This window comes from Serinus canaria, chromosome 27 (assembly GCF_022539315.1).
Source record: "Serinus canaria isolate serCan28SL12 chromosome 27, serCan2020, whole genome shotgun sequence".
Taxonomy (NCBI): domain Eukaryota; kingdom Metazoa; phylum Chordata; class Aves; order Passeriformes; family Fringillidae; genus Serinus; species Serinus canaria.
Genome location: NC_066340.1, coordinates 526,506 through 553,095, shown reverse-complemented (window position 1 = coordinate 553,095; position 26,590 = coordinate 526,506). Strand labels below are relative to the sequence as shown.

Genomic DNA, 26,590 nt, shown 5'->3' with positions numbered 1-26,590 from the left:
TTAAACCAGTTTGTTCCTCAGCAGCCAAGGACCCTCCCTGCACTCCCCTGGTGCTGGTGGGAGCAGAGGTGTCCTTTTCCACGGGGCACAGAAATGCCCAGCACCTCCTGAGGTGACGTTTTCATTTAATGATTGCTCCAGCACGGACTTTAGAACTTCCCTGGGGAGGAATCTGTTCTGTGCTTCACTTGAAAAGGCAAAAAGGAGCCCAAAGCCAAGGCTAGCCAGAGGGGAATTTAATTTTTTTGGTGTTTTTTGTGCAGGGGCTGCTGGCTCTGATGGCAGCCATGAGAAGGAACCACCCCAGACGGAGCTGCCCAGCACCAGGAGATGCTGCTGGGTGTGAGCTCTGCTGCCTGGGGGCAATTAATCTTTTAATTGTGCTTTTACACTGGGAAAGGGAACAGGAATTTCCTCTGCTGGAACTTCTCCTCTGCAGTGACACGGCCTCAAAGCCTCCCAGGGCTTCCTGTGGCAGAAGCCAGCAGGAAAATCCCTTTGTTCCCCTTCTGCTTCCTCTCCCGTTGCTCCAGGATCCTGTCAGGAATGGGGATGAGGCAAATCCAAAGCTGCTCCAGGTTTCCCAAGGATCCTCCTGTCAGGAATGGGGATGAGGCAAATCCAAAGCTGCTCCAGGTTTCCCAAGGATCCTCCTGTCAGGAATGGGGATGAGGAGCCCAGAGCTGCTCCAGGAGGAATTTCCTGAGATTCCTGTCAGGAATGGGGATGAGACAAATCCAGAGCTGCTCCAGGAGGTTTTCTGAGATCCTCTTGATGAGGCAGAGCCAGAGCTGCTCCAGGAGGAGTTTCCTGAGAATCCTGTCAGGAATGGGGATGAGACAAATCCAGAGCTGCTCCAGGAGGTTTCCCGAGGATCCTCCTGTCAGGAATGGGGATGAGGAGCCCAGAGCTGCTCCAGGAGGATTTCTGAGATCCTCCTGTCAGGAACAGGGATGAGGAGCCCAGAGCTCCCAGCCAGGCCCCTGAGCTGCACGGCTCCCATGGCCTTGCCAGAACATTCCAGCCCTAAAATCCGTGTGGGACACCGGGAGCAGGCAGAGCCCTGAGCCTGCCCACGGCACAGCAACCTCCAGCTGGGGACATCCCCGAGTGAGGGACATCTGTGTCCCTGAGTGAGGAGATCTGTTCATCTCTGAGTGAGATCTGTGTCCCTGAGTGAGGAGATCTGTTCATTTCTGAGTGAGATCTGTGTCCCTGAGTGAGATCTGCTCATTTCTGAGTGAGATCTGTGTCCCTGAGTGAGGAGATCTGCTCATCTCTGAGTGAGATCTAGGTCCCTGAGTGAGATCTGCTCATTTCTGAGTGAAACCTGTGTCCCTGAGTGAGGAGATCCATTCCTCTCAAGTCAGGAGATCTGTTCCTCTCTGATCCCCTCTCCCCACAGCCCTGCAGCTGCTGCTGGTCCCAAGCAGAGCTCCCTACACCACAGCAATAACCCAAATCTGCTTCCTCAGCAAGCCCAGGCCACTGAAAGCCCAGCAGGTGGGTGACAGCACATTCTGCTGTGTCTGCAGCCCTCGGCCCAGCACATTCTCCCACTTTTGCTGTACTTTTTTCAGCCCTAAGCTGCTCAGACAAAACAAAATCTGCTTTGTAGGGGAGGCCAACGCCACCCACAGCTGTGGGACTGCAGGGGCTCAGGAGGAAATGAAGATTTGTGTCACCTTTACCTGGCACAGGAGGGGTTTTCAGCTGGAGAGAAGGAGCCAGAGCTGCCTCTGATGGCAGCCAGAGCCAGAGGGGACTCGAGGAAATGGGGCTGACAAGGACCTGTGGCTCTGGGACAGGTCCTGCTCAAGCAGAGCTGCAGGGGTGGGGTTGGTTCCCCTCTCTCCCTGCTCCACTCAGACAGGGATGGCTGGGAAGAGGAGCCCCTGTGGAACTCCAGGATGTTTTTATCTGATGCCCTTGCTGGCTGTGGAAGGGGTTGATGGCTCCACTCCCCCTCTGTGCTCCTTTGCTGTTTGCTGTCCCTCAGACCCCGCGTTTGAAAAAGGGGCTCTGTCGCTGCTGCTTGTGCACTCACCTCCCAAAAAAATCCCCAAAATTCTTCTTCCTTCTCTCTCCAAGGCAGGGAATTCCAGCACATCCTCACCCAGAGTTATCCAGCAGCACCTGCCCCATCACCCTCTCCCTGATTTTCCTCCACTGTTTGGGGCTGTTGGGCTGAGCTGGAGCAGGATCCAGGCACTCCAAGGTGACCACGTCCAGCAGAGATTGGGACAGCTCTGACTGGGTCAGGCAGCACCGGCTGCCCCAGGGCTGGGTCAGCGCGTCCCTTTCTGCTGCAGGAACAGCCGGGGCAAGGAGGAGAATGGGGAGCATTGTTCTGATCCCGCCCCGGGGCTTCCCCAGCTTGCCCTACCCTTTTAACTCCATCCTGAACTTTGCCTCTGCGAGCCCCAATCCCCGCTCGCCACGGGAGCTCAGGTCGGGACTTTACGCCCAGGAATCCAGAGCGAGTCAAACCCTCTGGAATTTGGCATTTGGAACTCCGCGGGAGCCAGGGCGCCGAGATTTTTTTTTTTTTTTTTTTTTTTGGCAGAATCTCAAACCCAGCGCCCTCCGCTGCTGGGAGGCATTTGCAGGTGAGGAAACAAACCCCAGGTGGAGATGGTGGACTGAAGGATTTAGGAGAGGAACACAGAGCTGAGAGCAGCCCTGAATCCCTCGGGAAACAGCGGCGCTGCCCAAGGGCTCGGTGCCCTTCCCCCTCTCGGTTCCTGCTGCTCTCGCTAATTCCTCCACGGCTGCCAAACCCAAACCACAGCAGCGCTCTCCCCTCCTACACAGCCCCAGCAGCGGTTTTGGGGCTGCGGCCGAGGCTCGGCAGCTTCCCAGGGCAGGTGGCACCTGGAGAAAGCAGTGCCAGCCCTGCAAGGGACAGCCACAGGTCACCATGTCCCCCAGGATCCTGCCTCGCACCTGTCACCAGCTACCTGCCAGAGGTGCTGCTCCTTGTCGCACCGCTCGCACTCATCAGGGTGTAATCACCAAACCGCAGGCTGGAGTTAAGTAGTTATTAGCGTGTTAAGGTGAGAGGAAGGTTTGAGCAAGCGGGAGCTGGGGTTTGGCACCGACTGCTCCGGCTCCTGCAGAGCGCTCCGGGCCTCGCTGAGGGGGCTCAGGGCCTCACCTGGGCCTCAGGGCCTCTCCTGAGGGGCAGCTCCAGGACAGGAGCCATCCCTGACAGCCCTGAGGGCCCCGGAGCTCCGTGAGGGCTCGGCCACAGCCTGCCCGCCTCCCCTCGGTGCGCTAATTAGGGCGGGCTCGCTAATTACCCGCGCGGAGCAATGGGCGGGCGGGGTTGAGGGGGAGCCCGGGGTGCCCCCCTCTCCATCAACCCCCTCACGCAACTGCTTCACCCGCGCGCCCCGCAATCACCGGACAGCGCTAATGAAGGCACGGTCGCTAATTACCGACGCGGGTAAGGAGCCCGCTCCCTCTCCCCGCGCATGCGCACCCCCCCCGCCTCACCTGCGCCCCGCGTGCCGCCGCCTCAGGTGAAGCAGCGGCGGGAAAGGGGCGGGCGCGCGGGAACGGCCCCCGGCGGCGCATGCGCACAGCGCCGCCTTTCCCCCCCACCTCAGTCTGCGCGCGTCCTGCGGGTGCCCCCGTTCTACCCGTGCGCGCTCCCGCGCTCCCCGCCCTCTCGCTCTGTGTATGTAACCCCCCCCAGCCCGCCGCTATCCGCGGGCGCGTACCTGCTGTCCCCGCTGCCCTCGGCCTACGGTGCGGGGTGTTTCCCCCCCCTCTCGCCCCACATCACGGTCTGTTCCCTCCCCGCCTCCGCACACGCGCACTCGCACACTCCCCCCCAAAACCTTCCCGGCCCTTCAACCTCCGACTCGGCCCGCGCGCGCTCCCGCCGCGCGGGCGCGCTCTCCACCCCCCTACACGCCACCCGCGCGCGCGCTCCCGCCGCGCACCGGTCCGGGCACGGGGCGCGCCCCCGCCATTTCCCCCCCCCCACCACCACCACCGAAACCCGCGCGCGCGCGCCCCCGCGAGGACCGGCGGCGGCTGCGGCGGCGGCCACGTAGCGCTGCGGCGGCGGCGGCGGCGGCCGAGGGACAGCGGGAGCCGCGTCCGCCCGCGGCGGCAGCGCCTGGGCCTGAACGCCGGCCCCGGGCCGAGGCAGCGGCGGCGGCGGCCACTGGAGCGCGGGGGCCGAGCGGAGAGGCCGGAGGGAAGGCAGGGAGGGAGGGCCCCGGCCGCCCTGCCCTCCGCCCTCCGCCGCCGCGCCCGCCCGCGCCCCCCTCCCCGCGCCGCCCGGCATGGACGGCGGCGGGGGCGGCCCCGAGGGCACCGGCCTGGGTGAGTGCGGGGCCGCCCGCGAGGCCGCCGAGCCCCTTTCCCCTTCCTTCCCCCCGGGCCTGGCGGCGCAGCCGAGCAGCGCTAGGCCCGGCCCGGCGGTGGGCGGCGGGGGGAGCGGGGCACGGGCCCCTCACGGCCCGGAGGGGAGCGGGGGCACCGGGGGAGCCCCGGGCAGCGGGAGGAGGAGGGGGCGGGAGGGCAGGGATGGGACTGGAGGGCTCTGCCCGGCTCGGGGGGTTCCCCTGGGGCTGGGGGCTCTGCCCGGGATCGAGGGGGTTCCCCCGGGGTTGGAGGCTTTAGCCGGGGCTCTGCCCCAGCTCGGGGGACTCTGCCCGGGGTGCGGGGGCTCTCCCGGGGGTGCGGGGGCTCGGTGTCCCCTCCCGCGGGCACGGGGCCGTGTCACCTGCCTGGGGGAAGGGAGGGAAGGTGAGATCCCGCAGCAGAGCGGAGGGAAGGCAGCATTCCTGCGGGATTGGGGTTTGCTTTGGAGCGTGTCCCCTCGGCCCCTGCCCTTTCCCGGCTGGTGTCACCCGCGGGCACGCTCGGTTCGGTGCCCGGTGCCGTTCCCCCGGGCTGTGGATTCGGGGGGTTTTTCTCCCTCTCAGCCTTTTCCTTCAGGTGTTTTCCCCTTCCCCCGTGCTCTCGGCTCTGCTTGCGCCCCGGGGTTGAGATTTTGGGCGTGATTTTTGAGCGCCTTCCGCGCAGCTTTGGGTGCCGAGTGGCATCTCCAGGATTCCATCACCAGCTTTGATCGCAGGCGAGTTCGGTGCAAGGGACGGGAAGGGAGAAGCCCCGGAGGTTCCGTGGGCAGGGGGGAATGTGAGAGGACCGGGAGTTTTCATCCTCCCGGGGATGGCGAGCTGAGCTTTGGGAAGCACCTGGGCTCTTCCCAACTGGAAGTTCTGTTCTGTTTCTCTCCCTCACCGCCTGACCTGTGCTAAAAAATTGAATTTTTTTAGATGGTTTTGAAAGGGCTGTGAGGTTGCCAAGTGTGATTTTCAAAGGGCTTTGTGCCTCTGCTATCTGATAATTTCCCTCGCGTTTATCAGATCTGATAATTTCCCTCGGCTTGGGCGTTCTCAGCTTGGTTTTACCCCTCCACCACCTCCCTGCCCGTGTGCCAGGTGCATTTTTTCTCTGCTGCTTTTGTGGCTTTTCCCCCCCATCTCCTGCAGCCTGCAGGGATGCAGATCCCAGTCCCAGCGCCGCAATTCCAGGTGTGATCCCAAATTTTGGGAACAGCTCTCAGGGCAAACAGGGACGGGAGTTCCCAGAGCTTTTCCAGAGGCTGTGTGAAAGAAAAGTGCAAATTCCTGGAGGATGTTTGGTTTTTCCAGCTGGGCAGTTGTGTTTCCTGGGCTGGTTTAGAATTTTATAATTTTGATTTTCTCTGGGGGGGGGGGGGGAAGCTCAGAGCTGCACGAGTGGGGATTTGGGGTTATTTGGATTATTGGTTAAAACACTTTTGGAATGTTGACGTGATCAGAAGAGGCTTTGGCAGTGGAGGTGATTGTGAGTTTTGAAGGGTTTAATTAACTTTATTATCTAGTAATGCTTTAACTGATGCTTTCAGAGGAAATCTTGCTGTGGGAAGGGAGGAAATTGGGGTAAATCATCCAAAAATAGAAAATATTGTGGTGCTGTGCTTTCCTCCTCTCTGCCACAATCATGAAACGCAGGGATTTTACCCCGAGAGCTGCAAATTCACCTGAAAATGTGAATTTTTTATCTATCCAAAGTCTCTTTTTGGTCTCAGAGCAGGAGATTCCCTTGGGAAGGGTTCCCCGAGTTCTGGGATGGATTTTTGCAGTAAACAGGAGGAGCAGGGACGTGCCCAGAGCACACCTGAGATGGCACAGGTGGATTTCAGGTGCTTACAAAACTCCTCTCCTCACTGACCTATTTCTCTCTACAGCTCTCAGGGGCCTGGCCAAAAAAAAAAAAATTAAATTAAATTAAATTTATTCCTGGTTCCTTAAAAAAAAAGAGACAGAACTGGAAGAATGCAGCAGGGAGCTGAGGAGAGGGAGATTTTCTCTGACATTCTGTGAATAATTATTATAGTAAAACATTTAATAATATAATTAATATATAGTATTTTATACAATATTTATGTGTTACATATTGTATATTCATATATAATACAGATATTTATTATGTATCACACATTATATATAATGTATTATTTATTATATGTTATTTATATTATATATTATTTATATTATATTATATTATATATTATTTATATTATATATTATTTATATTATATATAATATGTGATATATGACCTATAAAATACATTTTATATCTTTATTTACATTTTATATATATTTTATTTCTCTTGGTTCAATTCCTCCAGCACAGACTCTCAGCCTGCTCTGCTCTCTCCCTGCCAGATCCATCTAAAGTCGATTTTTAAAGATAATTTTACTTTTCCAAGCTGAATCTGTGCTGTTTGTCCTGTCAGGATTTTATTGAGTGAGCGTTTGGAAGTTTCCCCCCCTCAATAATGAGGAAAAAAAAGTGGATTTTTCTACAGAGTTCATTTTATTCCCACAAAGTTTCACCCTTGAAATATTAAAGCAGATCCAGGTGAGATCTCCCTGCTCTGCCCTGAGCTCCTTCAGGGGAAGTTGGCTGAATTTTTCTGGGTGTTTTCCACCAAAAAATGTGGAATTTTTTTAACCCCTTCTTCCTGGATCCTTCAACTCCACCTGTAAACACAAAACCTTAAAATCCTTTCCTGGATTGGAGCAAAATTTAAGGAATCTCTGGACCCCAAGGGTTGTTTCAGTGAAGCCTCAAAGTTCATTTTAATCAAAATCTGATTTTTTTTAAACACATCCCCATAGAAACGAGACAAATTCCATCCCAGTTTGGACCTTTTTGGGGAGTTTTTCCAGGATTTGGGGGCAAAAACCCCAATTCCCAAATTCCTGGCGTTTCCCAGCTGCTTTTGGACCTGGGATTTTTTGTGGGCTGTTCCTCCCTGGAGGAAATAAAGAAAAAAAAAAAAAAAATAAATGAAATAAATGAGAAGCAGGGAGTGAAACCCTGGCAGGTGCCAGCAGCAGCTCCTGCCCTTCCCTCACCCTTCCCTCGGGAGGTTTCACACTGGGAACTCTCCCAGCAATTCCCAGCAGCTTTTCCAGCACCTTCTGCTGCGCCTGCTCGCCTTGGAAATTGGGGTTTTTACCCCCTGGAAATGGGATTTGTCCCCCTGGAAATGGGATTTATCTCCCTAGAAATGGGATTTTTTTACCCCCTGGAAATGGGATTTTTTTCCCTAGAAATAGGATTTGTTCTCCCCCCTACAAATGGGATTTTTTTTTACCCCCTGGAGATCGGAATTTTTCCCCCTAAAATGGGATTTTTTTTACACCCTGGAAATGGGATTTTTCCCCCTAGAAATGGGGTTTTTTTACCCCCTGGAAATGGGATTTTTCCCCCCTAAAAATGGGATTTTTCCCTCCTGGAAATGAGATTTTTTTCCCTCCTGGAAATGGGATTTTTCCCCCTAGAAATAGGATTTTTCCCCCTGGAAATGGGATATTTTTCCTCCTGGAAATGGGATTTTTTTACCCCCTGGAAATGGGATTTTGTCCCCCTAGAAATGAGATTTTTTTTTACCCCCTGGAAATGAGGTTTTTTTACCCCCTGAAAATGAGGTTTTTTTACCCCCTGGAAATGGGATTTGTCCCCCTAGAAATGGGATTTTTTTTTTTTTTTTCTCCTGGAAATGGAATTTTGTGCCCCTAGAAATAGGATTTTTTTTTTTTCCTTGTAGAAATGGGGGCTCCCCCCCTCCCCAGAAATGGGAATTTTTTTTTCCCCTTAGAAATAAGATTTTTTTCCCCCCATATAAAAGGGATTTTTTTTTCCCCCCTCCTGGAAATAAGATTTTTTCCCCTTGGAAATGTGATTTTTTTTTTTCCTGCCAGGGAAATGTCCAGGTAGGAATTCCAAGGTGGCTTTGGGGCAGGATATTCACACTTCATTTACACCTCTGCATATCCAAGGACACTGAGACACCTCCGGGGCCTCTTTGGGGGGAAAAATGCGAATTTTGGGCAAGAGATCTTGATGACAGATTTCCTTTTTGGGGCTTCCACCGTGGTGCTCAATGGGAAGTGCCATAATTAAAATAAAATCTGAATAAAATCTTAGCACAACTTGAATTTTCTTCAAGACACATCAGCAGAGAGGGATGAAAATGAGATGGTTTAAAGGAAAAAAGGAATTTTGGCATCTATTTGGACAATTTTACAAATTTAAAGGTTCAGAAGACCTTTTAATGTGGTCATAAAAAGCTTTTTTTTTGGTTTAAAAATGATCAAATAATGATAAAAAAGTGATAATAAATTGGAAATGTGAACCAGGGAACCATCTGGAGGTGTTTTAATCTTATTTTCAGGACTTTTTTTGCATTAAAAGATGCAGGAATAGATTGGAATACCTGGAATTTCCTAATTCAGCCACAGCTTTTTAATTTTTTGAGGTATTTCAGGTGGTGGGAAGGGCCTGGAGTTGTGATTTGAGGGTAAAGAACTCAAAGTTATTTTAAGTTTATTTTTTTTCCTACTTCAAGAAAAACTTCGAGTTGGTGCCTGTCAGATCTCAAACCCCTTTAGATTCAATAAAATCTAAATTTTATTGCAAAATCCGAGGGATTTTAATGCTGAATTCCCAAATGGAAACCTCTGGAATGGATTTTTTTTTTTTTTTTTTGGAGATAATGCTTGAAAAATATCCAAAAAATATTGAAAAATATTGTGTGTCTCCCAAAAATTATTTTCCTGGGGATTTGGGAATCTGATTTTCCAGGAGTTTGTGGAACACTTGGAGGGAAATTCCCAGCTCCAGAAAAAAAAAAAAAAATAAAAATTAAGATATAAATGTGCTGAGTCAGCAAAATACCCAGCCCGGGTTATTTTGGGAATGGCCCAAAAAGCAGCTGGAAAAGCAGCAGGATGAGGTGGGAGCTATGGGAATTCCAGGATTTATAGGATTTTTCCCATTTTCCCAGGGTTTTCTGTCCCTGCCCAGGCTCTCCTGCACCCACCCTTGGTTATTTTAGGAAAACTCAAGGAAAAAAGCTGGAAAAACCTTGGAATTCCAAGATTTATAGGATTTATCCCATTTTCCCAGGGTTTTGTGTCCCTGCCCTGGCTCTCCTCCACCCACCCTTGGTTATTTTAGGAAAACTCAAGGAAAAAAGCTGGAAAAACCTTGGAATTCCAGGATTTATAGGATTTTTCCCATTTTCCCAGGGTTTTGTGTCCCTGCCCAGGCTCTCCTGCACCCACCCTTGGGTATTTTAGGAAAACTCAAGGAAAAAAGCTGGAAAAACCTTTGGAATTCCAAGATTTCTAGGATTTATCCCCTATTCCCAGGGTTTTGTGTCCCTGCCCAGGCTCTCCTGCACCCACCCTTGGTTATTTTAGGAAAACTCAAGGAAAAAAGCTGGAAAAACCTTGGAATTCCAGATTTATAGGATTTATCTCCTATTCCCAGGGTTTTGTGTCCCTGCCCTGCCTCTCCTCCACTTTCCCATTGTTATTTTAGAAATGTTTAAGAAAAAAAGCTGGAAAAACCTTTGGAATTCCAGGATTTATAGGATTTATCCCCTATTCCCAGGGTTTTGTGTCCCTGCCCTGGCTCTCCTCCACCAACCCTTGGTTATTTTAGGAAAACTCAAAGAAAAAAAAGGTGGAAAAACCTTTGGAATTCCAAGATTTATAGGATTTATCCCCTATTCCCAGGGTTTTGTGTCCCTGCCCTGGCTCTCCTCCACCCACCCTTGGTTATTTTAGGAAAACTCAAGGAAAAAAGCTGGAAAAACCTTTGGAATTCCAAGATTTATAGGATTTATCCCATTTCCCCAGGGTTTTGTGTTCCTGCCCTGGTTCTTCTTCACCCACCCTTGGTTATTTTAGAAATGTTTAAGAAAAAAAGCTGGAATTACAGAATTTATAGGATTTATCCCCTCTTCCCAGGGCTCTCAGGAATGGAAGGAAAAGCTGTCCAAGGGAATCCGGGGCTGGCAGTGGCAGGAGGGTTTCCTGATTTCCCTGTTTTCCTCAGGGTTTGGGAATGCTGCTCCCAAATCCCCTCCTGCACCATTCCCAGGTGGGATTTCTCTTCCCCCTTTCCCTCTCAGGATTATTTTCCTGATGATTTGAGGTGGGTCCCGAGCTTTGGGAATGGGAATAGGGTCGTTAGCAGCACTCAGCGCTTTGTTTTGCATTTATTTTGCATTTATTTTGCGTTTATTTTGCATTTCCATGGGCTCAGGCAGCTCCAGCACTTCCCATGGAAATGCAAAACTCCACCGGGATGGAGTGAGGCTCTAGGAGATAAAAACACTTAAAACCACATTTTCAGGTTCTTGGTTTTTTTTTTTTCACCTAAAAAAAATGCACAAGAAAGAAGGGATTGAGAGCTGAGAGAAATAATTGAATTAATTCCCATCAGATGTTGTTTGGGAATGGCCGGGCCTGTTGCAGGCACCTGTGCTTCCAACTGGGAGAGTTTATTGAGGCTTTTTTATTGCAATATTGCTCATTTATTGAGCTGTTATGGGCAAGTTTATGGAATCGTGGAATATCCTGATATTGGCCTCAGGGATCGAGGCCAATTCTTGCACAGGACACCCCAAAAAAAGTCATTTTAGCCCTCACTTTTTGTTTTCGCCGTGCGATCTGTGGTTATTCCCTGGTGGTTCATTCTCCAGAATTCACATGACCTGAAGATTTCACAGAGTTTCAGTGGGAAAACATCTTCACACCCTCAGCTTTTCCTGAAATCTTTAATTTTCCTCATATCTTTAATCAGTTTTCCCTCAATTTTCCCCTCACACCCTCAGTCAGTTCCCCCCCATTTTTCCCTCACACCCTCAGTTTTACCTCAGTTTTTTCTCACACCCTCATTTTCCCTCAAATCCTGCTTCCCTCACATCTTCACCTTCTCCTGAAATCCTGTTTTTTCTCAGTTTTTCTCCACTTTTCCCTCAGTTTTTCCCTCACACCCTCAGTCGGTTTCCCCCCCATTTTTCCCTCACACCCTCAGTTTTTCTTCAGTTTTACCTCAGTTTTTCCTCACACCCTCATTTTTCCTCAAATCCTGCTTCCCTCACATCTTCACCTTCTCCTGAAATCCTGTTTTTTCTCAGTTTTTCTCCACTTTTCCCTCAGTTTTTCCCTCACACCCTCAGTCAGTTCCCCCCCAGTTTTTCCCTCACACCCTCAGTTTTTCTTCAGTTTTACCTCAGTTTTTCCTCACACCCTCATTTTTCCTCAAATCCTGCTTCCCTCACATCTTCACCTTCTCCTGAAATCCCGTTTTTTCTCGGTTTTTCCCACTTTTCCCTCAGTTTTTCCTCAGTTTTTCCTCCGGGCCGGCCCCGCTCCCCCGAGCCCAGGCCGGGCCGAGGCCTCCCCGGCCGAGCCCGTCTCTCTCTATTTTTAGTGCCGGTAACACCAAAAAATGCGGTTTTTCTTCAGAAGCTCGGTGTGAAGTTGCTCCCACACACTCACCAGCTTCCTCCACCCACTCTTTTGTCTGCAAATTGTGCTTTTTTTTTCTTCAGAGTTCGAGCTTTTCATGTCGGAGCCTTTGCAAACCTTTGATTGCTGCAGATATTCCCCAGGTTTGGGGCTTGATAAGCATCAAAAATCGCTTTGAAACTCTTGTTTCCTTTTTACATCTTAATCACAGCCTGCATCTCTCATTTGGCAACGTGACTGGAATTTGTTCTGTGGAAAAATCTGCCTTGACAAAATTAAATTCACCTTTAAAACAACAAAAAAACGCTTGGGTGTTTTGGGGATTAAAAACACCCAAACGCTGCTTTGGGATTAGAAATTTAAAAGTGTTTTAAGAGCGTTTTTAGGGCAGTATTTCAGAGCTGCTGTTTGTACTGAGTGGCCAAGGAGGGCTTTGCTTTTTATTTAAATAATGGTTTTGAAAGTTGTGGCTCCCTCGAGGGTGGCAGTGAAAGGTTCAAAGCCACGGCTGATGCTGCAGAGTGAAGTGGTTTTCAGAGCAAACACCTTTGATAATTCAGAATAAACCCCACTGTGGCCTTGATTTGAGGTGATTCCTCTTGATAAAAAGGGTTTTTTTTTTACACACAATATCCCTTTAGTGAGAGGAGGTGAAATATTGGCAGGAATTTTTTGCCGTTTGGTAAATGGGGGAAGAGGTGAAATTTCCTTTTCCTGGCTCTGCAGTGGAATTCCTGATTTCCTTCTGCAGCTTTCTAGAGATGCTTAATATGATGAGGAAATAATCAGGTTTTTTCTATGTAAAACTGAGAATTTCTTGAATAATCCTGAATAATCCATCCCACTGGAAGGAGAACCTAAACTGGGATTCATCCTTCCCACGGCTTCCTGGGTGTAGGATTGGGAATTCCAGCTGGCCAAAACCAGTTGATTTTATAATTTTTTTCCCTCTGAATGCTCACAATGCAGCATTTAGAGCCCATCTCCAGGATTTTCTGTGGGGCTGGGAATGTGGGGTTTGAGGATGGAGCAATGGGAATGGGCTCTGCTCTGGTGCTGAGGCTGCAGTCACTGCCAGGCACCTCCAGGAAATTAATTTGGTGTAATTTGGGAGCCCCAGAGAAGTGCTGGAGTGTTTTAATGAGGTTCATCATCAAACTGGTTATTTTTTGCTTTCTTTCCCCGGTATGGCACTTCCCAAAGATTCTCTTTATTGCTATTAATAATTAATAATTAATATTACTTATTCAGGCCCTGGTCACTTCATCTCCTGTCCAGTTAAAATTCACTCCAAAGTGGGGGGAAATTCTGGTGGGACAGAGGTGACAACACAGGAATCTCTGGAAGAGAGGATTGGGTGGATTTTGGGCAGGAATTCCTGGCTGGGATGGAATTCCCAAGGAAGCTGTGGCTGCTCCATCCCTGACAGTGTCCCAGGCCAGGCTGGAGCACTCTGGGATCATGGAAGGTGTCCCTGGGTGGGATTTGCTGTCCCTCCCATCCCACTCTGGGGTGTCTCTGCCCTTCATTCTCCTCCCCTGCACCCTCTGATCCCAGCTTTAGCTCAGGAATTCCTGGTGGGATCAGCCCAAAACCTCGGGCTCGCTGTTGCCATCCCGAGCTCCCAAACTGGAATTGTCCCGGTGGGAAAAAAGTTTTAAAAAAGCTAAAAAAAAATTAGAAATGTGAGGGATTGATTGCTTTGTGTCCATGAGGGACCACGTGGCGATTCCTGCAGGAGGAAGTGGCAGCAAATCCCGGGCAAATTCCAGCTTGGAAAACCGTGGGGGGAAATGTGGATGGGCAAAGTGAGGTTGTGCCGTGGGGATTAAGGAGCTGGGGGAAGGGAGGGAGAGACAAAGGAAGAATTCCTCAAATCCCTCAAAATCCAGGATCTCCGGGAGCGCTGCAAGGTGAGAAGGGCTCCGCTGAAATTCCTCAGTGGAGGAATTCCTCCCTGGTTGGAATGTGGCTCTGGAGTAGGTGAGGATGGGCTGGGAGTGGGTGTGCCCCGTGTCTGTGGGGGCAGAGCAGAGTTTGGGGCCGTGGGTTCTCCCAGAAACCCAGGAGAAACAGGTCTGGTGGGTGGAGAACATTCCCTGCCTGGGTTTCCATTCCCTGGGACTCTGCTGGGAATTTTCCCAGTCCCTGCTGGTTTTGGGGCTGTCAGTGCTCCCAAAAATCCAGGAGGAGCAGTTGTGGTCCAGGGGTAGTTCTCTGGTGGATGGAGATATCCCTTGCTGGATTTCCATTCCCTGGGAATCTCCACTGCCGATCTGTTTGTGGGGCTGTCAGTGCTCCCAAAAATCCAGAAGGAATGGTTGATGGATATCCCTTGCTGGATTTCCATTCCCTGGGACTCTGCTGGGAATTCTCCTGGTCCCTCCTGGTTTTGGGGCTGTCAGTGCTCCCAAAAATCCCTGAGGAATGGTTGATGGGGAGTTTCTTTTGCTGGATTTCCATTCCCTGTGACTCTGCTGGGAATCTCTCGCGGGACGTTCCCTCGGTGCCTGGTTTTTGGGGCTGTCAGTGCCCCCAAAAATCCAGGAGGAATGGTTGATGGATATCCCTTGCTGGATTTCCATTCCCTGGGACTCTGCTGGGAATTCTCCCGGTCCCTCCCTGTCCCACCCTCAGCTCCCCCGGGCTGTCCCCATCCCCACTGACGCCGCTCTCCCTCCCTCCCGCTGTCTCCCGCAGATAAAATGCTCGAGGGCTCCGCTCGCTGCCGAAGATCCCTCCCCGCCCTGCCCCTGCCGTGATCCCGACCCCCGCCGCAGCCCAGCCAGGACCCCCCGCGCCCGCCGGGCTCCGATGGAAGAGGCGCCGGGCCGGAGCAGCCCCCCCGGGACGGAGGGCGCCCCATGAGCCCCCCCAGATGAGCCACGCAGCCAAGGGGGAGCCCCCCGGGGCCGGCATGGCACAGGAGGGGCCGCCCGCCTTCTACCCCAGCCAGGAGCTGGACCTGTCCACCAAGGTGTACAAGAGGGAGTCAGGGAGCCCCTTCTCGGTGCTGGTGGACAGCAAAGTGAGCAAGGGCCACCTCCACGAGAGGGAGGAGCAGCCGTTTTTCAGGGAGAGCAGAGCGGTAGGAGAGGTCCGGGCTGTGAAAGAAGACAGGGAAAACTCTGACGACTCTGAGGAGGAGGAAGAGGAGGAAGATGAAGTGACTTACAAAAGGGAGCAGATTATAGTGGAGGTAAACCTTAACAACCAAACCTTAAATGTGTCCAAAGGGGAGAAGGGTGTCCCCTCCCAGTCCAAAGAGACTGCTGTCCTTAAGAGCAGCAGTGAGGAAGAGGAGGGTGACAGTGGGGAAGAGGCCACGGAAGACAGTAATGATTATGAGGAGAATGAGAGGCAGAAGAAAAAGGAGAAAAGAGTGGAGAAGGTTAGTGTTGGCCAGAGGAGAAGCAGGAGAGCCGCCTCCGCCGCGGCCGCCGCCGCCTCGCCGGCGCCCCGGGCCACGCGCGGCCGCAGGAAGAGCTCGGAGCCCCCCAAGCGTAAGAAGAAAGCTGCAAAGGAGCCCAAGGCACCTGTGCAGAAATCCAAGTGCGAGGAGAAGGAGACTCTGACCTGTGAGAAGTGCCCCAGGGTGTTTAACACACGCTGGTACCTGGAGAAGCACATGAACGTCACCCACAGGCGGATGCAGATCTGCGACAAATGTGGGAAGAAATTTGTGCTAGAGAGTGAGCTGTCCCTCCACCAGCAAACTGACTGTGAAAAAAACATCCAGGTAGGTCTGCTCGCCTGCTTGCCAGGTCCCCACACCTCCTGGCGTGCCCTGGATCCGGCTGGTGGACGCTTCACAGGGGGAAAAAATCTCTTTTGGCACGGCCCCAGGTGCTGAGCTGGGCCTGGGCTCTGCCTTATCCCACATTTTGGGGTCTCCCAAAAGGAGGGGATGGCAGGGAAAGAGGGCTCAGCTGCTCTGAGCAGTTACTCCAGGAGTAAACTGTGAGTTGGGAAGGCAAAGCTCCTTTAGCAGGGTCAGAATCTGGAGTGAATGGTCCCAAAAATCTGAAGTTCTGTGGTAAATCCTCCTCCTGCTGAGCACCCTCAGCTCTCACTGAGTTCAGAATTCCAGGGGTTTGTGTCCTGAAATGCAGTCCCAGAGCCTGGGAACCAGGTGAGCTCTCCAGGGAAACAGAATTCCTGGAATTCTGTGGTAAATCCTCGTCCTGCTGAGCACCCTCAGCTCTCACTGAGTTCAGAATTCCAGGGGTTTCCATGTCCTGAAATGCAGTCCCAGAGCCTGGGAAACCAGGTGAGCTCTCCAGGGAAACAGAATTCCTGGAATTCTGTGGTAAATCCTCCTCCTGCTGAGCACCCTCAGCTCTCACGGAGTTCAGAATTCCAGGGGTTTCCATGTCCTGAAATGCAGTCCCAGAGCCTGGAAACCAGGTGAGCTTTGCAGGGAAACAGAATTCCAGGAATTCCCTGGAATTGGGAAATCTGTGAGATCCCAGAGGCAGCAGTGGAGTCAGGATCAGAGCTGGGGTTCAAACGGGCTTTAAACCCCTCTGCAATTCCCAGGGTGGTTCCCAAGGGTTGGAATTCTGCACCTGCCTCTTCCCAACAGGAAACCCCAGCAGATCTCCCTGAAGACACAAAAATTCCATTTTTTTGTCCCCCCCAGCTCTGCTGGGAGCCTTTGGGAAGAGCTCCAGAATTCCTGGTCCCTCTGGGGTTGGGAACTGGGGCACTGCTGCCTCCTCTGGCACCCCAAATCTGCTTTTTTTGGCCTTTTTTTCACCCACCTCCTCCTGCAATCCTGCCAGCAGCGTTGGATTTTTTTGGGCAGCTGGAATTTTTAGGGCAAGGAGTTTTTTTTTTTTATTATTTTGTGTGAGGGTTTGAGCACAAGAATTGAACATTTTTCATTGTTTGTTTGCTTTCAATGCTGGACTGGGTTGATCCTCAGCTCCCACTGTGTGGGAGACGTGGAATATTTATTTGCAATTTCTTTTTTCTGAGCTCTGGGCTGGTTTTTTTTCCCCTTTAAGTTCCAGCTCAAGGAAGGATTTATTAATATAAATTTAATTTTTTGCAGCTTTTGAAAGAAATGTTTTAAAAGTTCAGGGAGGATTTAAATGGGAATTTAAGAGATGGCCCAGCAAGCAGGGGGTTCATTCACAGCATAAAATTTAAGCAGGAATTCAGATTTAAGCAGGAATTCCTGAATATTTTAAACACATAAAATGGTGAAATATCCTATATCCATCTACACATGCGTCCAAAAGTGATAAGAAAAGGAGAAATTACAGAAATTTTGATTTAAATCCAGAGGAATCTGGTCCAGAAGCAAATCCAGCAATTCTTGTTCTGTCCTGCCTTTGGGATGTGTTTTTATTCCAATTGCCAACAGGATTGAGGGAAAATTAAAAATTCCCCTCAGTTCAGGGTTCAGTGTGTCCAGGGGGAGCTTTGTCCTGGAATAAAACTGGTTTAAAATCGGGCTGAAATGAAACTCAAGGCTGGCTCCTGCCAGTTTTTCCTCCTGGGGGTGGAATAAATGTGTTTTTCCAGGTAATTTCTGCTTTTTCACCCATCACAGTCAGCACCTTCAGGGGATTTCTGAGCTCTGTGTGGTTCCCTCCTGAATTCTGGTGTGGCCTTGGCCTCTCCCAGGGGCTCCTTTGTGTAAATCCAAGGATTTGGGGGTCATTCCGTGGAATTTCTTGGCTCTCCAGGAATTTTTTGCCCTCCCAAGGGGGGGAATCCCAGCAGAATTCCAGGTGAGAATTCCCAACCCTGCGGAGATCCCAGCCCCGCGCAGGCGGAGAGGAAACATTCCCAACCAGCAGAATTAATTAATTTGTTCGTTAATCAGCACCCAGCCCTTCTGACTGATGGGGAAAGGGTGGGAATTGCTGGGCTGGGAAGTGGAGACATCCCAAAAAACCCCAAAAACCTCCAGGACAAGGCACAATTCCGAGCTGAAGACGATTTGCTTTCCTCACCCTCCGGTACTTCCAGCCGGGAATTTCCACGCTGGAATTTTTGCTGAAGTTTTTGGGAAGATCTGCCTGAAATGCCATGGTGGGGAGATTGCCTGGACATTCCACAGGAGTTTTGGGAAGGAATTCTCAGCCTCCAGTGCCACTTTGGACCTTGGATGAACCAAGAGATCACAGCAGGAGGAGCCGATCCCGGAGCGTCCGGCGGGATGGGAGCTGCTTCCCACGGAGATCCAGAGGGATGGGAGAGCCTGGAGTGGCCACACCTGGATTTGGGGGAGGGGGGCAGGAAGGGCTGGGTGGAATTTGGGAATTGATGGTGTCGGCCTCCTCCAGCTCTGCTGGGTTCTTCCCTCTCCAGGAGTTTGGATTTTCCCACTCCGAGGGTTTGGATTCTTTACCTCACCAAGGGTTTGGATCCTTCTCCCTGAGAATGTTTGGATTCTTTCTGCTCCAAGGGTTTGGATTCTTCCCTCTCCAAGAGTTTGGATTTTTCTGCTCCAAGGGTTTGGATTTTTTTTTTCCTGCACCACGGGTTTGGATCTTCCCTCTCCAAGGGTTTGGATTCTTCCCTCTCCAAGGGTTTGGATTCTTTGCCCTCCAAGAGTTTGGATTTTTCTCATTCCAAGGGTCTGGATTCTTCCTGCTCCAAGGGTTTGGATCCTTCTCGCTGAAAATGTTTGGATTTTCCCACTCCAACAGTTTGGATTTTTCCATTCCAAGGGTTTGGATCCTTCCCTCTTCAGGGGTTTGGATTTTCTCATTCCATGGGTTTGGATTTTCCCAGTCCAAGAGTTTGGATCCTTCCCTCTCCAAGGGTTTGAATCTTCCCTCTCCAAGGGTTTGGATTTTTCCATTCCAAGGGTTTGGATTTTTCCATTCCAAGGGTTTGGATTTTTTCATTCCAAGGGTTTGGATCCTTCCCACTCCAAGGGTTTGGGTCCTTCTCACTGAAAGGGTTTGGATTTTCCCTCTCCAGGGTTTGGATTTTCCCTCTCCAGGGTTGGGCTCTCCCAGCCCAGCAGCCCCAGGGCCTGTGGAGCTGCCCCTGTGCCCCTCCTGGGATTTTGGGATCAGGATTTTGGGATTTTGGGGTCAGGAGGCACCAGAACACCAGCACTGCCTCCCCTCCCCTCAGTGTAATCCCAAAATCCACATCCTCTCTGGTGGACATCCCAAAATTCACATTTTTACTCTCTCCATTCTTCTCAGGTGTAATCCCAAAAATCACATCCTCACTGCCTCCTCTCAGGTGTAATCCCAAAATCCACATTTTCACTGCCCCCCTGAAGCTGTAATCCCAAAATTCCCATTTTTCACTGCGTCTCCTCAGCTGTAATCCCAAAATTCCCATTTTTCACTGCCCCCCCTCAGCTGTAATCCCAAAATTCACAGGTGTAAATCCCAAAATTCACATTTTTACTCCCTCCATTCCCCTGATCTGCAATCCCAAAATTCCCATTTTCCACTGCCCCCCTGATCTGCAATCCCAAAATTCCCATTTTCCACTGCCTCCCCGAGCTGCAATCCCAAAATTCCCGTTTTTCACTGCCCCCCTCAGGTGTAATCCCAAAATTCCCATTTTTTCCTGCCCCCCTGAGCTGCAATCCCAAAATTCCCATTTTCCACTGCTTCCTCTGATCTGCAATCCCAAATTCCCATTTTCCACTGCCCCCCCCTCAGGTGTAATCCCAAAATTCCCCATTTTTCACTGCCCCCCTCAGGTGTAATCCCAAAATTCCCATTTTCCACTGCTTCCTCTGATCTGCAATCCCAAAATTCCCATTTTCCACTGCCCCCCTGATCTGCAATCCCAAAATTCCCATTTTCCACTGCCTCCCTGCTGCAATCCCAAAATTCCCATTTTTACTCCCTCCATTCCCCTGATCTGCAATCCCAAAACTCCCATTTTTCCCTGCCCCCCCGATCTACAATCCCAAACTCCACCTTCTCAATCCCCTTTTTCACCATTTTTGTGCCTTTTTTCCCCACCCCCCCTAACCCAGCTCCCTCTGTGTCCCCCCCAGTGCGTGTCCTGCAACAAATCCTTCAAGAAGCTCTGGTCCCTCCACGAGCACATCAAGATCGTGCACGGCTACGCCGAGAAGAAATTCTCGTGCGAGATCTGCGAGAAGAAATTCTACACCATGGCCCACGTGCGCAAACACATGGTTGGTGAGTGGCTGGGAAGGGAAACGGGGCTGCAGGGGTGGGGATGGTCAGGGAAATTGAAATTATTGGGGGGTTGGGATGATCGGGGGGGTTGGAATGATCAGGGGAATTGGAATTATTGGGGGGTTGGGATGATCGGGGGGGTTGGGATTATTGGGGGTTGGAATTATCGGGAAATTAAAATTATTGGAGGGGTTGAAATTATCAGGGGAATTGAAAATATCAGGGGAAATTGAAATTATTGGGGAATTGAAATTATTGGAGAAATTGAAATTGGGGAGATTGAAATTATTGGGGGGATTGAAATTGTTGGGGGAATTGAAATTATTGGGGGGATTGAAATTATTGGGATTGAAATGATTGGGGGGATTGAAATTATCAGGGGGGTTGAAATTATTGGGGAAATTGAAATGATTGGGGGAATTGAAATGATTGGGGGAATTAAAATATTCAGGGGAATTGAAATTATCGGGGGGGTTGAAATTATTGGGGGGATTGAAATTGGGGAAATTGAAATTATTGGGGGAATTGAAATTATCAGGGGAATTAAAATATTCAGGGGAATTGAAATTATCGGGGGGGTTGAAATTATTGGGGGGATTGAAATTGGGGAAATTGAAATTATTGGGGAAATTGAAATTATCAGGGGAATTGAAGGATCCAGGGAGAGCTCAGAGCCCCTTCCAGTTCCCTGAATTCCTGAATTTCTGTGCTCACCTTCAGCTCTGTGTGGTTCCTCTCAGCATTTCCATCCTGAATTAAATCCATCCTGAATTAATTCCATCCTGAATTAAATCCATCCTGAGTTAATTCCATCCCTGGAGAAGGGAAGGATCCAGAGAGAACTCAGAGCCCCTTCCAGAGCCCTGAATTCCTGAATTTCTGTGCTCACCCTCAGCTCCGTGTGGTTCCTCTCAGCATTTCCATCCTGAACTGAGTTCATCCCACCCCTGGACGTGCCCATGGCCAGCTGGGATGGCTCGAGGTGTCCCTGCCCAGGGAATGGATCTTCAGGATCCTTCCCACCCCCAAAATTTGGGGATTCCATGAAACCCAGCCAGTCCCACCTGTGGCTGAGCTGTCCTTGTCCCCAAATCCCCAACCTGTGCTCCCAAACCACCCCCAGGAGCCCCTGCCCCGCCTGGAATTCTCAGGAATGTCCCTCCCAGGCCTGTTTTCCCTGGATTTGCCCCGCTGTGACCCCCAGCCTGTCTTTGCTGCAGCCCACACCAAGGACATGCCCTTCACCTGCGAGACCTGCGGCAAGTCCTTCAAGCGCAGCATGTCCCTCAAGGTGCACTCCCTGCAGCACTCGGGGGAAAAGCCCTTCCGCTGCGAGGTGAGGGCTGGAAGGGGTTAAATCCGTGGGGGAAACCCCTGGGAAGCACCCTGGGAGCCGGGATGGACCTGGGTGGGGTGGGAAGGAGGGGCGGGAATGGTCCTGGGAATGGGAATGGGAATGGGAATGGAACTGGATGGGGTGGGAACCAGCACAGGTCCCTCCTCGGGGGTCTCTGGAGGGACTGAGAGGGTTAAATCCATGAGGGAAACCCTGGGAAGCACCCTGGGAGCCGGGTGGGAATGGGAACGGGAATGGAACTGGATGGGGTGGGAATGAGGGGTGGGAATGGGAATGGGAAGTGGGGATGGCCCTGGATGGGGTGGGAATGAGGGGCGGGAATGGTCCTGGGAATGGGAATGGAACTGGATGGGGTGGGGGGGAGGGTCTGCGGAGGGATGGAGGGGTTAAATCCACGGGGTAAATCCATGGGAATGCTCCAGGGAAGTGGGAATGGCCTTGGATGGGGTGGGAATGAGGGGCGGGAATGCTCCTGGGGATGGGAATGGCCTTGGATGGGCTGGAAACCAGGGGTGGTGCCAGCACAGGTCCCTCCTCGGGGGTCTCTGGAGGGATTGAGGGGTTAAATCCACGGGGGTTAAATCCATGGGGGTTAAATCCACGGGGGTTAAATCCACGGGGGTTAAATCCATGGGGGTTAAATCCATGTGGGTTAAATCCACGGGGGTTAAATCCACGGGGGTTAAATCCATGGGGGTTAAATCCATGGGGGTTAAATCCACGGGGGTTAAATCCATGGGGGTTAAATCCATGGGGTAAATCCACGGGGGTTAAATCCATGGGGGTTAAATCCACGGGGGTTAAATCCCTGTGGGTTAAATCCACGGGGGTTAAATCCACGGGGGTTAAATCCACGGGGGTTAAATCCATGGGGTAAATCCATGGGGGTTAAATCCACGGGGGTTAAATCCATGGGGGTTAAATCCACGGGGGTTAAATCCATGGGGGTTAAATCCACGGGGGTTAAATCCATGGGGGTTAAATCCACGGGGGTTAAATCCATGGGGGTTAAATCCATGGGGGTTAAATCCATGGGGGTTAAATCCCTGGGGAGCTGGAGAGGAGCTGGTTTGGAGGGAGGCAGAGTCCTCTAGTGGAGAGAGGCCGGGACACCGCAGAAACCCTTTCTGCCTGGAATAACCCCGTCCCTGCCAGGCTGTCCCCACTCCATCCCAGCTTTCCCCACTCCATTCCAGCTTTCCCAACACAATTCCAGCTTTCCCCACTCAATCCCAGCTTTTCCCACTCCATTCCAACTTTCCCCTCACAATTCCAGCTTTCCCCACTCAATTTCAGCTTTCCCCTCACAATTCCAGCTTTCCCCACTCAATCCCAGCTTTTCCCACTCAATTCCAGCTTTCCCCACTCAATTTCAGCTTTCCCCACTCCATTCCAGCTTTCCCTTCACAATTCCAGCTTTCCCTTCACAATTCCAGCTTTCCCCTCTCAATCCCAGCTTTCCCCTCTCAATCCCAGCTTTCCCAACACAATTCCAGCTTTCCCCACTCCATTCCAGCCCTTTACTCTCCCAACCCCAAACCCTCCTTCCATCCCTCCACAAATCCCTTCAACCCCTTCTTCCCCTGAGCTGTTTCTGCCCAGCCCCATCTCCCTCCCAGCCCCTCCAGGGCTCATTCCCAGCTTCCCAAATCCCCAGAATTCCCATTTTTTTCCCCCAGAACTGCGACGAGAGGTTCCAGTACAAGTACCAGCTGCGCTCCCACATGAGCATCCACATCGGGCACAAGCAGTTCATGTGCCAGTGGTGTGGCAAGGACTTCAACATGAAGCAGTACTTCGACGAGCACATGAAAACCCACACTGGTGAGGGCCCTGCAGGCCATTCCCAGGGCATTCCCTCGGGATCTGGGGCTGGAAAAGCAGCTGGGAGAGCTTCGTTCCCTGCTTTGGATCCTTTTCTGTTCTGGTGTGACAGTCGCAGTTCTGGGGTTCCCTGGGGGGGGAATGGGGATTTGTGCCTGGGTGTTTGGGTCTGGGGGAGCCCCTGGATGGAGCTTTTTGGCCCCAAATCCTGATGAGAGCCAGGATTTCAGAGCCTTTTGGGCCCAAACTGAGCAGGATTTCAGAGCCTTTTGGGCCCAAACCCAAACTGAGCAGGATTTCAGAGCCTTTTGGTCCAAAACCCAAACTGAGCAGGATTTCAGAGCCTTTTGGTCCCAAACTGAGCAGGATTTCAGAGCCTTTTGGTCCCAAACTGAGCAGGATTTCAGAGCCTTTTGACCCCAAACTGAGCCAGGATTTCAGAGCTATTTGGCCCCAAACCCAAACTGAGCAGGATTTCAGAGCCTTTTAGCCCCAAATTCTGAGGGGAGCCAGGATTTCAGAGCCTTTTGGCCCCAAACCCAAACTGAGCCAGGATTTCAGAGCCTTTTAGCCCCAAATTCTGAGGGGAGCCAAGATTTCAGAGCCTTTAGGCTCCAAACCCAAACTGAGCAGGATTTCCTAAACCCCTGTTGATCCCTTAAGTCAGTGGTGTTTCCCAGGGCTCAGGTGATTTTTTCCAGGGGGTTCTCCATGGCTCCAGGGGGGGTTCCCAGGGTTCTCCCAGGGCTCAGGGGGTTCTCAATGGCTCAGGTGATTCCCCCAGAGCTCAGGTGATTTTCCCAGGGTTCTCCATGGCTCAGGTGATTCCCCCAGAGCTCAGGTGATTCTCCATGGCTCAGGGGGGGTTCCCAGGGTTCTCCCAGAGCTCGGCGGGGTTCCCAGAGCTCAGGGGGTTCTCCATGGCTCAGGGGAGGTTCCCAGAGCTCAGGGGGCTCTCCATGGCTCAGGGGGTGTCCCCAGTCTCTCTGACCCCCCATCTCTGCGTGTGCCTGGCAGGAGAGAAGCCCTTCATCTGCGAGATCTGCGGCAAGAGCTTCACCAGCCGGCCCAACATGAAGCGGCACCGGCGCACGCACACGGGCGAGAAGCCGTACCCGTGCGACGTCTGCGGGCAGCGCTTCCGCTTCTCCAACATGCTCAAGGCGCACAAGGAGAAATGTTTCCGTGTCACCAGCCCTGGCACCAGCCCCGGCCCCGGCCCCGCCGGCCCCGCTCTGCTGCCCGGGCCCTGCCCGGCCCCTCCGGCCGCGGGCGCCGCCGCGCTGGGGCTGGGCCCGGCCGCGCCGCCGCGCCCCGTCCCGCACCCCTACGGCGCCCTGGCCCTGCCGCCCCACGGGCACCACCCCCACGGGCACCACCCCCAGCACCTGCCCGTGCCCCCCGTGCCGCACCTGCCGCCGCCCCCCGCCCTGTTCAAGAGCGAGCCCCTGAACCACCGCGGGCACGGGCACGGGCACGGCGGCGATGGCTTCCTGCGGCACCTGGAGAAGGGCAGCCCGGCACAGCCGCACTGACACCGGCTGGCACCTGGCACCTGGCATCCAGGTTTGGGAGCTGGGACACGGGGAGGGAGCTGGGGTGGGAGCTGGGATGGGATTGAGGTGCTGTGAGTGAGCACGGGCACGGCTTCCTGCGGCATCTGGGTGAGGGCAGCCTGGCACGGCTGACACTGGCTGGCATCCAGGTGTGGGAGCTGGCATCCAGGTGTGGGATCCAGGATGGGATTGGACCACCATGGCCATGGGCACGGCTTCCTATGGCACCTGGACACGGGCAGCCTGGCACAGCCACGCTGACACCGGCTGGCATCCAGGTGTGGGAGCTGGCATCCAGGTGTGTGTGGGATCCAGGATGGGTTTGGACCACCATGGCAATGGTCATGACTTCCTATGGCACCTGGACACGGGCAGCCTGGCACAGCCACACTGACACCGGCTGGCATCCAGGTGTGGGAGCTGGCATCCAGGTGTGGGGTCTGGGATGGGATTGGAGCACCATGGCCATAGGCATGGCTTTCTATGGCACCTGGACATGGGCAGCCTGGCACAGCCACACTGACACCGGCTGGCATCCAGGTGTGGGAGCTGGCATCCAGGTGTGGGATCTGTGATGGGATTGGACCACCATGGCCATGGGCACGGCTTCCTATGGCACCTGGACACGGGCAGCCTGGCACAGCCACACTGACACCGGCTGGCATCCAGGTGTGGGAGCTGGCATGGGACTGGACTGCCATGGCCACGGGCACGGCTTCCTGCAGCACTGGGCAGGGCCAGCCTGGCACAGCCCCACTGGGATCAGGGCCTGGCACGGGATCGGGCTCTGGGATCCCATCTGGGGTCCAGGTTTGGGATCTGGGATGGCATCGAGACCCTGAGGCACCTGGGTGAGCCCACCTGGCACAGCCACACTGGCACCAGCTGGGATCGGGGACCCGGGATCCAGGTTTGGGATCTGGGATCCAGGTTTGGGATCTGGGATCTGCTCTCCTGCTGCCCCACTTTGTGCTTGGGGTCAGGGTTTGGGATCTGGGACGGGATGGAGCCCCAGAGCCACCACGGGCATGGGCACACCTGGACATGGCCACGGGCTGGGGTCCAGGATGGGATCTGGATCTGGGATCCAGGATGGGATCTGGGATCCAGGATGGATCTGGGATCTGCCCTCCTGCCACCTCACACAGCGCTTGGGATCTGGGTCTGGGATCCAGGATCCAGCTCTGGGATCCAATCTGGGTCTGGGATCAAGGATCCAGCTTTGGGATCCAATCTGGGTCTGGGATCTGGGATCCAATCTGGGTCTGGGATCCAGGATCCGGCTCTGGGATCTGGGATCCAATCTGGGTCTGGGATCCAGGATCCAGCTGTGGGACCCAATCTGGGTCTGGGATCCAGGATCCAGCTCTGGAATCCAGTCTGGCTCTGGGATCCAGGATCCAGCTGTGGGATCCATCCTGGCTCTGGGATTTCTGGGATCCATCCTGGCTCTGGGATTTCCGGGATCCATCCTGGCTCTGGGATTTCCGGGATCCATCCTGGCTCTGGGATCTCCGGGATCCCTCCTGGCTCTGGGATTTCCGGGATCCCTCCTGGCTCTGGGATTTCTGGGATCCCTCCTGGCTCTGGGATCTGCCCTCCCACCATGCCCCAGGGCCGAGCTCTCCCCCCCCCCACCCCCCCCTCCCCAGGTCCCCTCTCGAGGACCCCCCAGGACTGAAATCCCCCAAATTTTTGCGTTTTCCCGGTGACTTTTCTACAGCCCGGCCCCCGAGCCCGGCGGGATTTTCTAATTTCATATCAGCTGACGAGGTTTGCTTGGCTTTTATATCCCGGCCCTCTCCTCAAAGAGGAGCTCTTTGTACTAATGGGAAAGGCTGTGAGTTAATTAATACAGAGCATTAATGATCA

At 52.7% G+C, this 26,590-nt stretch overlaps 3 protein-coding genes across 31 annotated transcripts; 2 read left to right on the top strand and 1 right to left on the bottom strand.

The window, feature by feature from the left end:
- Nucleotides 1-215: 215 nt before the first annotated feature.
- On the bottom strand, nt 216-4,300 carry LOC127060891 (uncharacterized). 3 transcript variants are annotated; one of them, XR_007780254.1, is made up of 2 exons: nt 3,499-3,717; nt 216-819 (listed from the first exon to the last, which is right to left on the bottom strand). XR_007780254.1 is itself a non-coding variant. In XM_050985929.1 (2 exons), the coding sequence occupies exon 1, from the start codon at nt 4,298-4,300 to the stop codon at nt 3,749-3,751; it is 552 nt and encodes a 183-aa protein (XP_050841886.1). In that variant the 3' UTR covers nt 216-819; nt 3,726-3,748. The 3 variants fall into 3 exon arrangements, 2 of the variants coding, with proteins under 2 accessions (XP_050841886.1, XP_050841887.1); XM_050985929.1 differs by lacking the exon at nt 3,499-3,717 and adding an exon at nt 3,726-4,300; XM_050985930.1 differs by lacking the exon at nt 3,499-3,717 and adding an exon at nt 3,726-4,300 and having other exon boundaries at nt 216-653.
- ZNF652 (zinc finger protein 652) lies at nt 4,200-26,590 on the top strand. Of its 24 annotated transcripts, none has more exons than XM_050985885.1 (8): nt 4,200-4,338; nt 14,544-15,582; nt 19,834-19,981; nt 21,202-21,317; nt 23,018-23,162; nt 24,180-24,887; nt 25,130-25,149; nt 25,259-26,590. In XM_050985885.1, the coding sequence occupies exons 2-6, from the start codon at nt 14,722-14,724 to the stop codon at nt 24,695-24,697; spliced, it is 1,788 nt and encodes a 595-aa protein (XP_050841842.1). In that variant the 5' UTR covers nt 4,200-4,338; nt 14,544-14,721; the 3' UTR covers nt 24,698-24,887; nt 25,130-25,149; nt 25,259-26,590. The 24 variants fall into 24 exon arrangements, with proteins under 24 accessions (XP_050841842.1, XP_050841841.1, XP_050841834.1 ...); XM_050985884.1 differs by lacking the exon at nt 25,130-25,149 and adding an exon at nt 24,997-25,016; XM_050985877.1 differs by having other exon boundaries at nt 24,180-24,998; nt 25,130-25,258; nt 25,388-26,590.
- On the top strand, nt 15,589-19,651 carry LOC127060885 (uncharacterized). Of its 4 annotated transcripts, none has more exons than XR_007780252.1 (2): nt 15,589-19,367; nt 19,531-19,651. XR_007780252.1 is itself a non-coding variant. In XM_050985894.1 (2 exons), the coding sequence occupies exon 2, from the start codon at nt 17,886-17,888 to the stop codon at nt 19,062-19,064; it is 1,179 nt and encodes a 392-aa protein (XP_050841851.1). In that variant the 5' UTR covers nt 15,589-15,975; nt 16,114-17,885; the 3' UTR covers nt 19,065-19,643. The 4 variants fall into 4 exon arrangements, 2 of the variants coding, with proteins under 2 accessions (XP_050841851.1, XP_050841850.1); XR_007780251.1 differs by having other exon boundaries at nt 19,490-19,643; XM_050985894.1 differs by having other exon boundaries at nt 15,589-15,975; nt 16,114-19,643.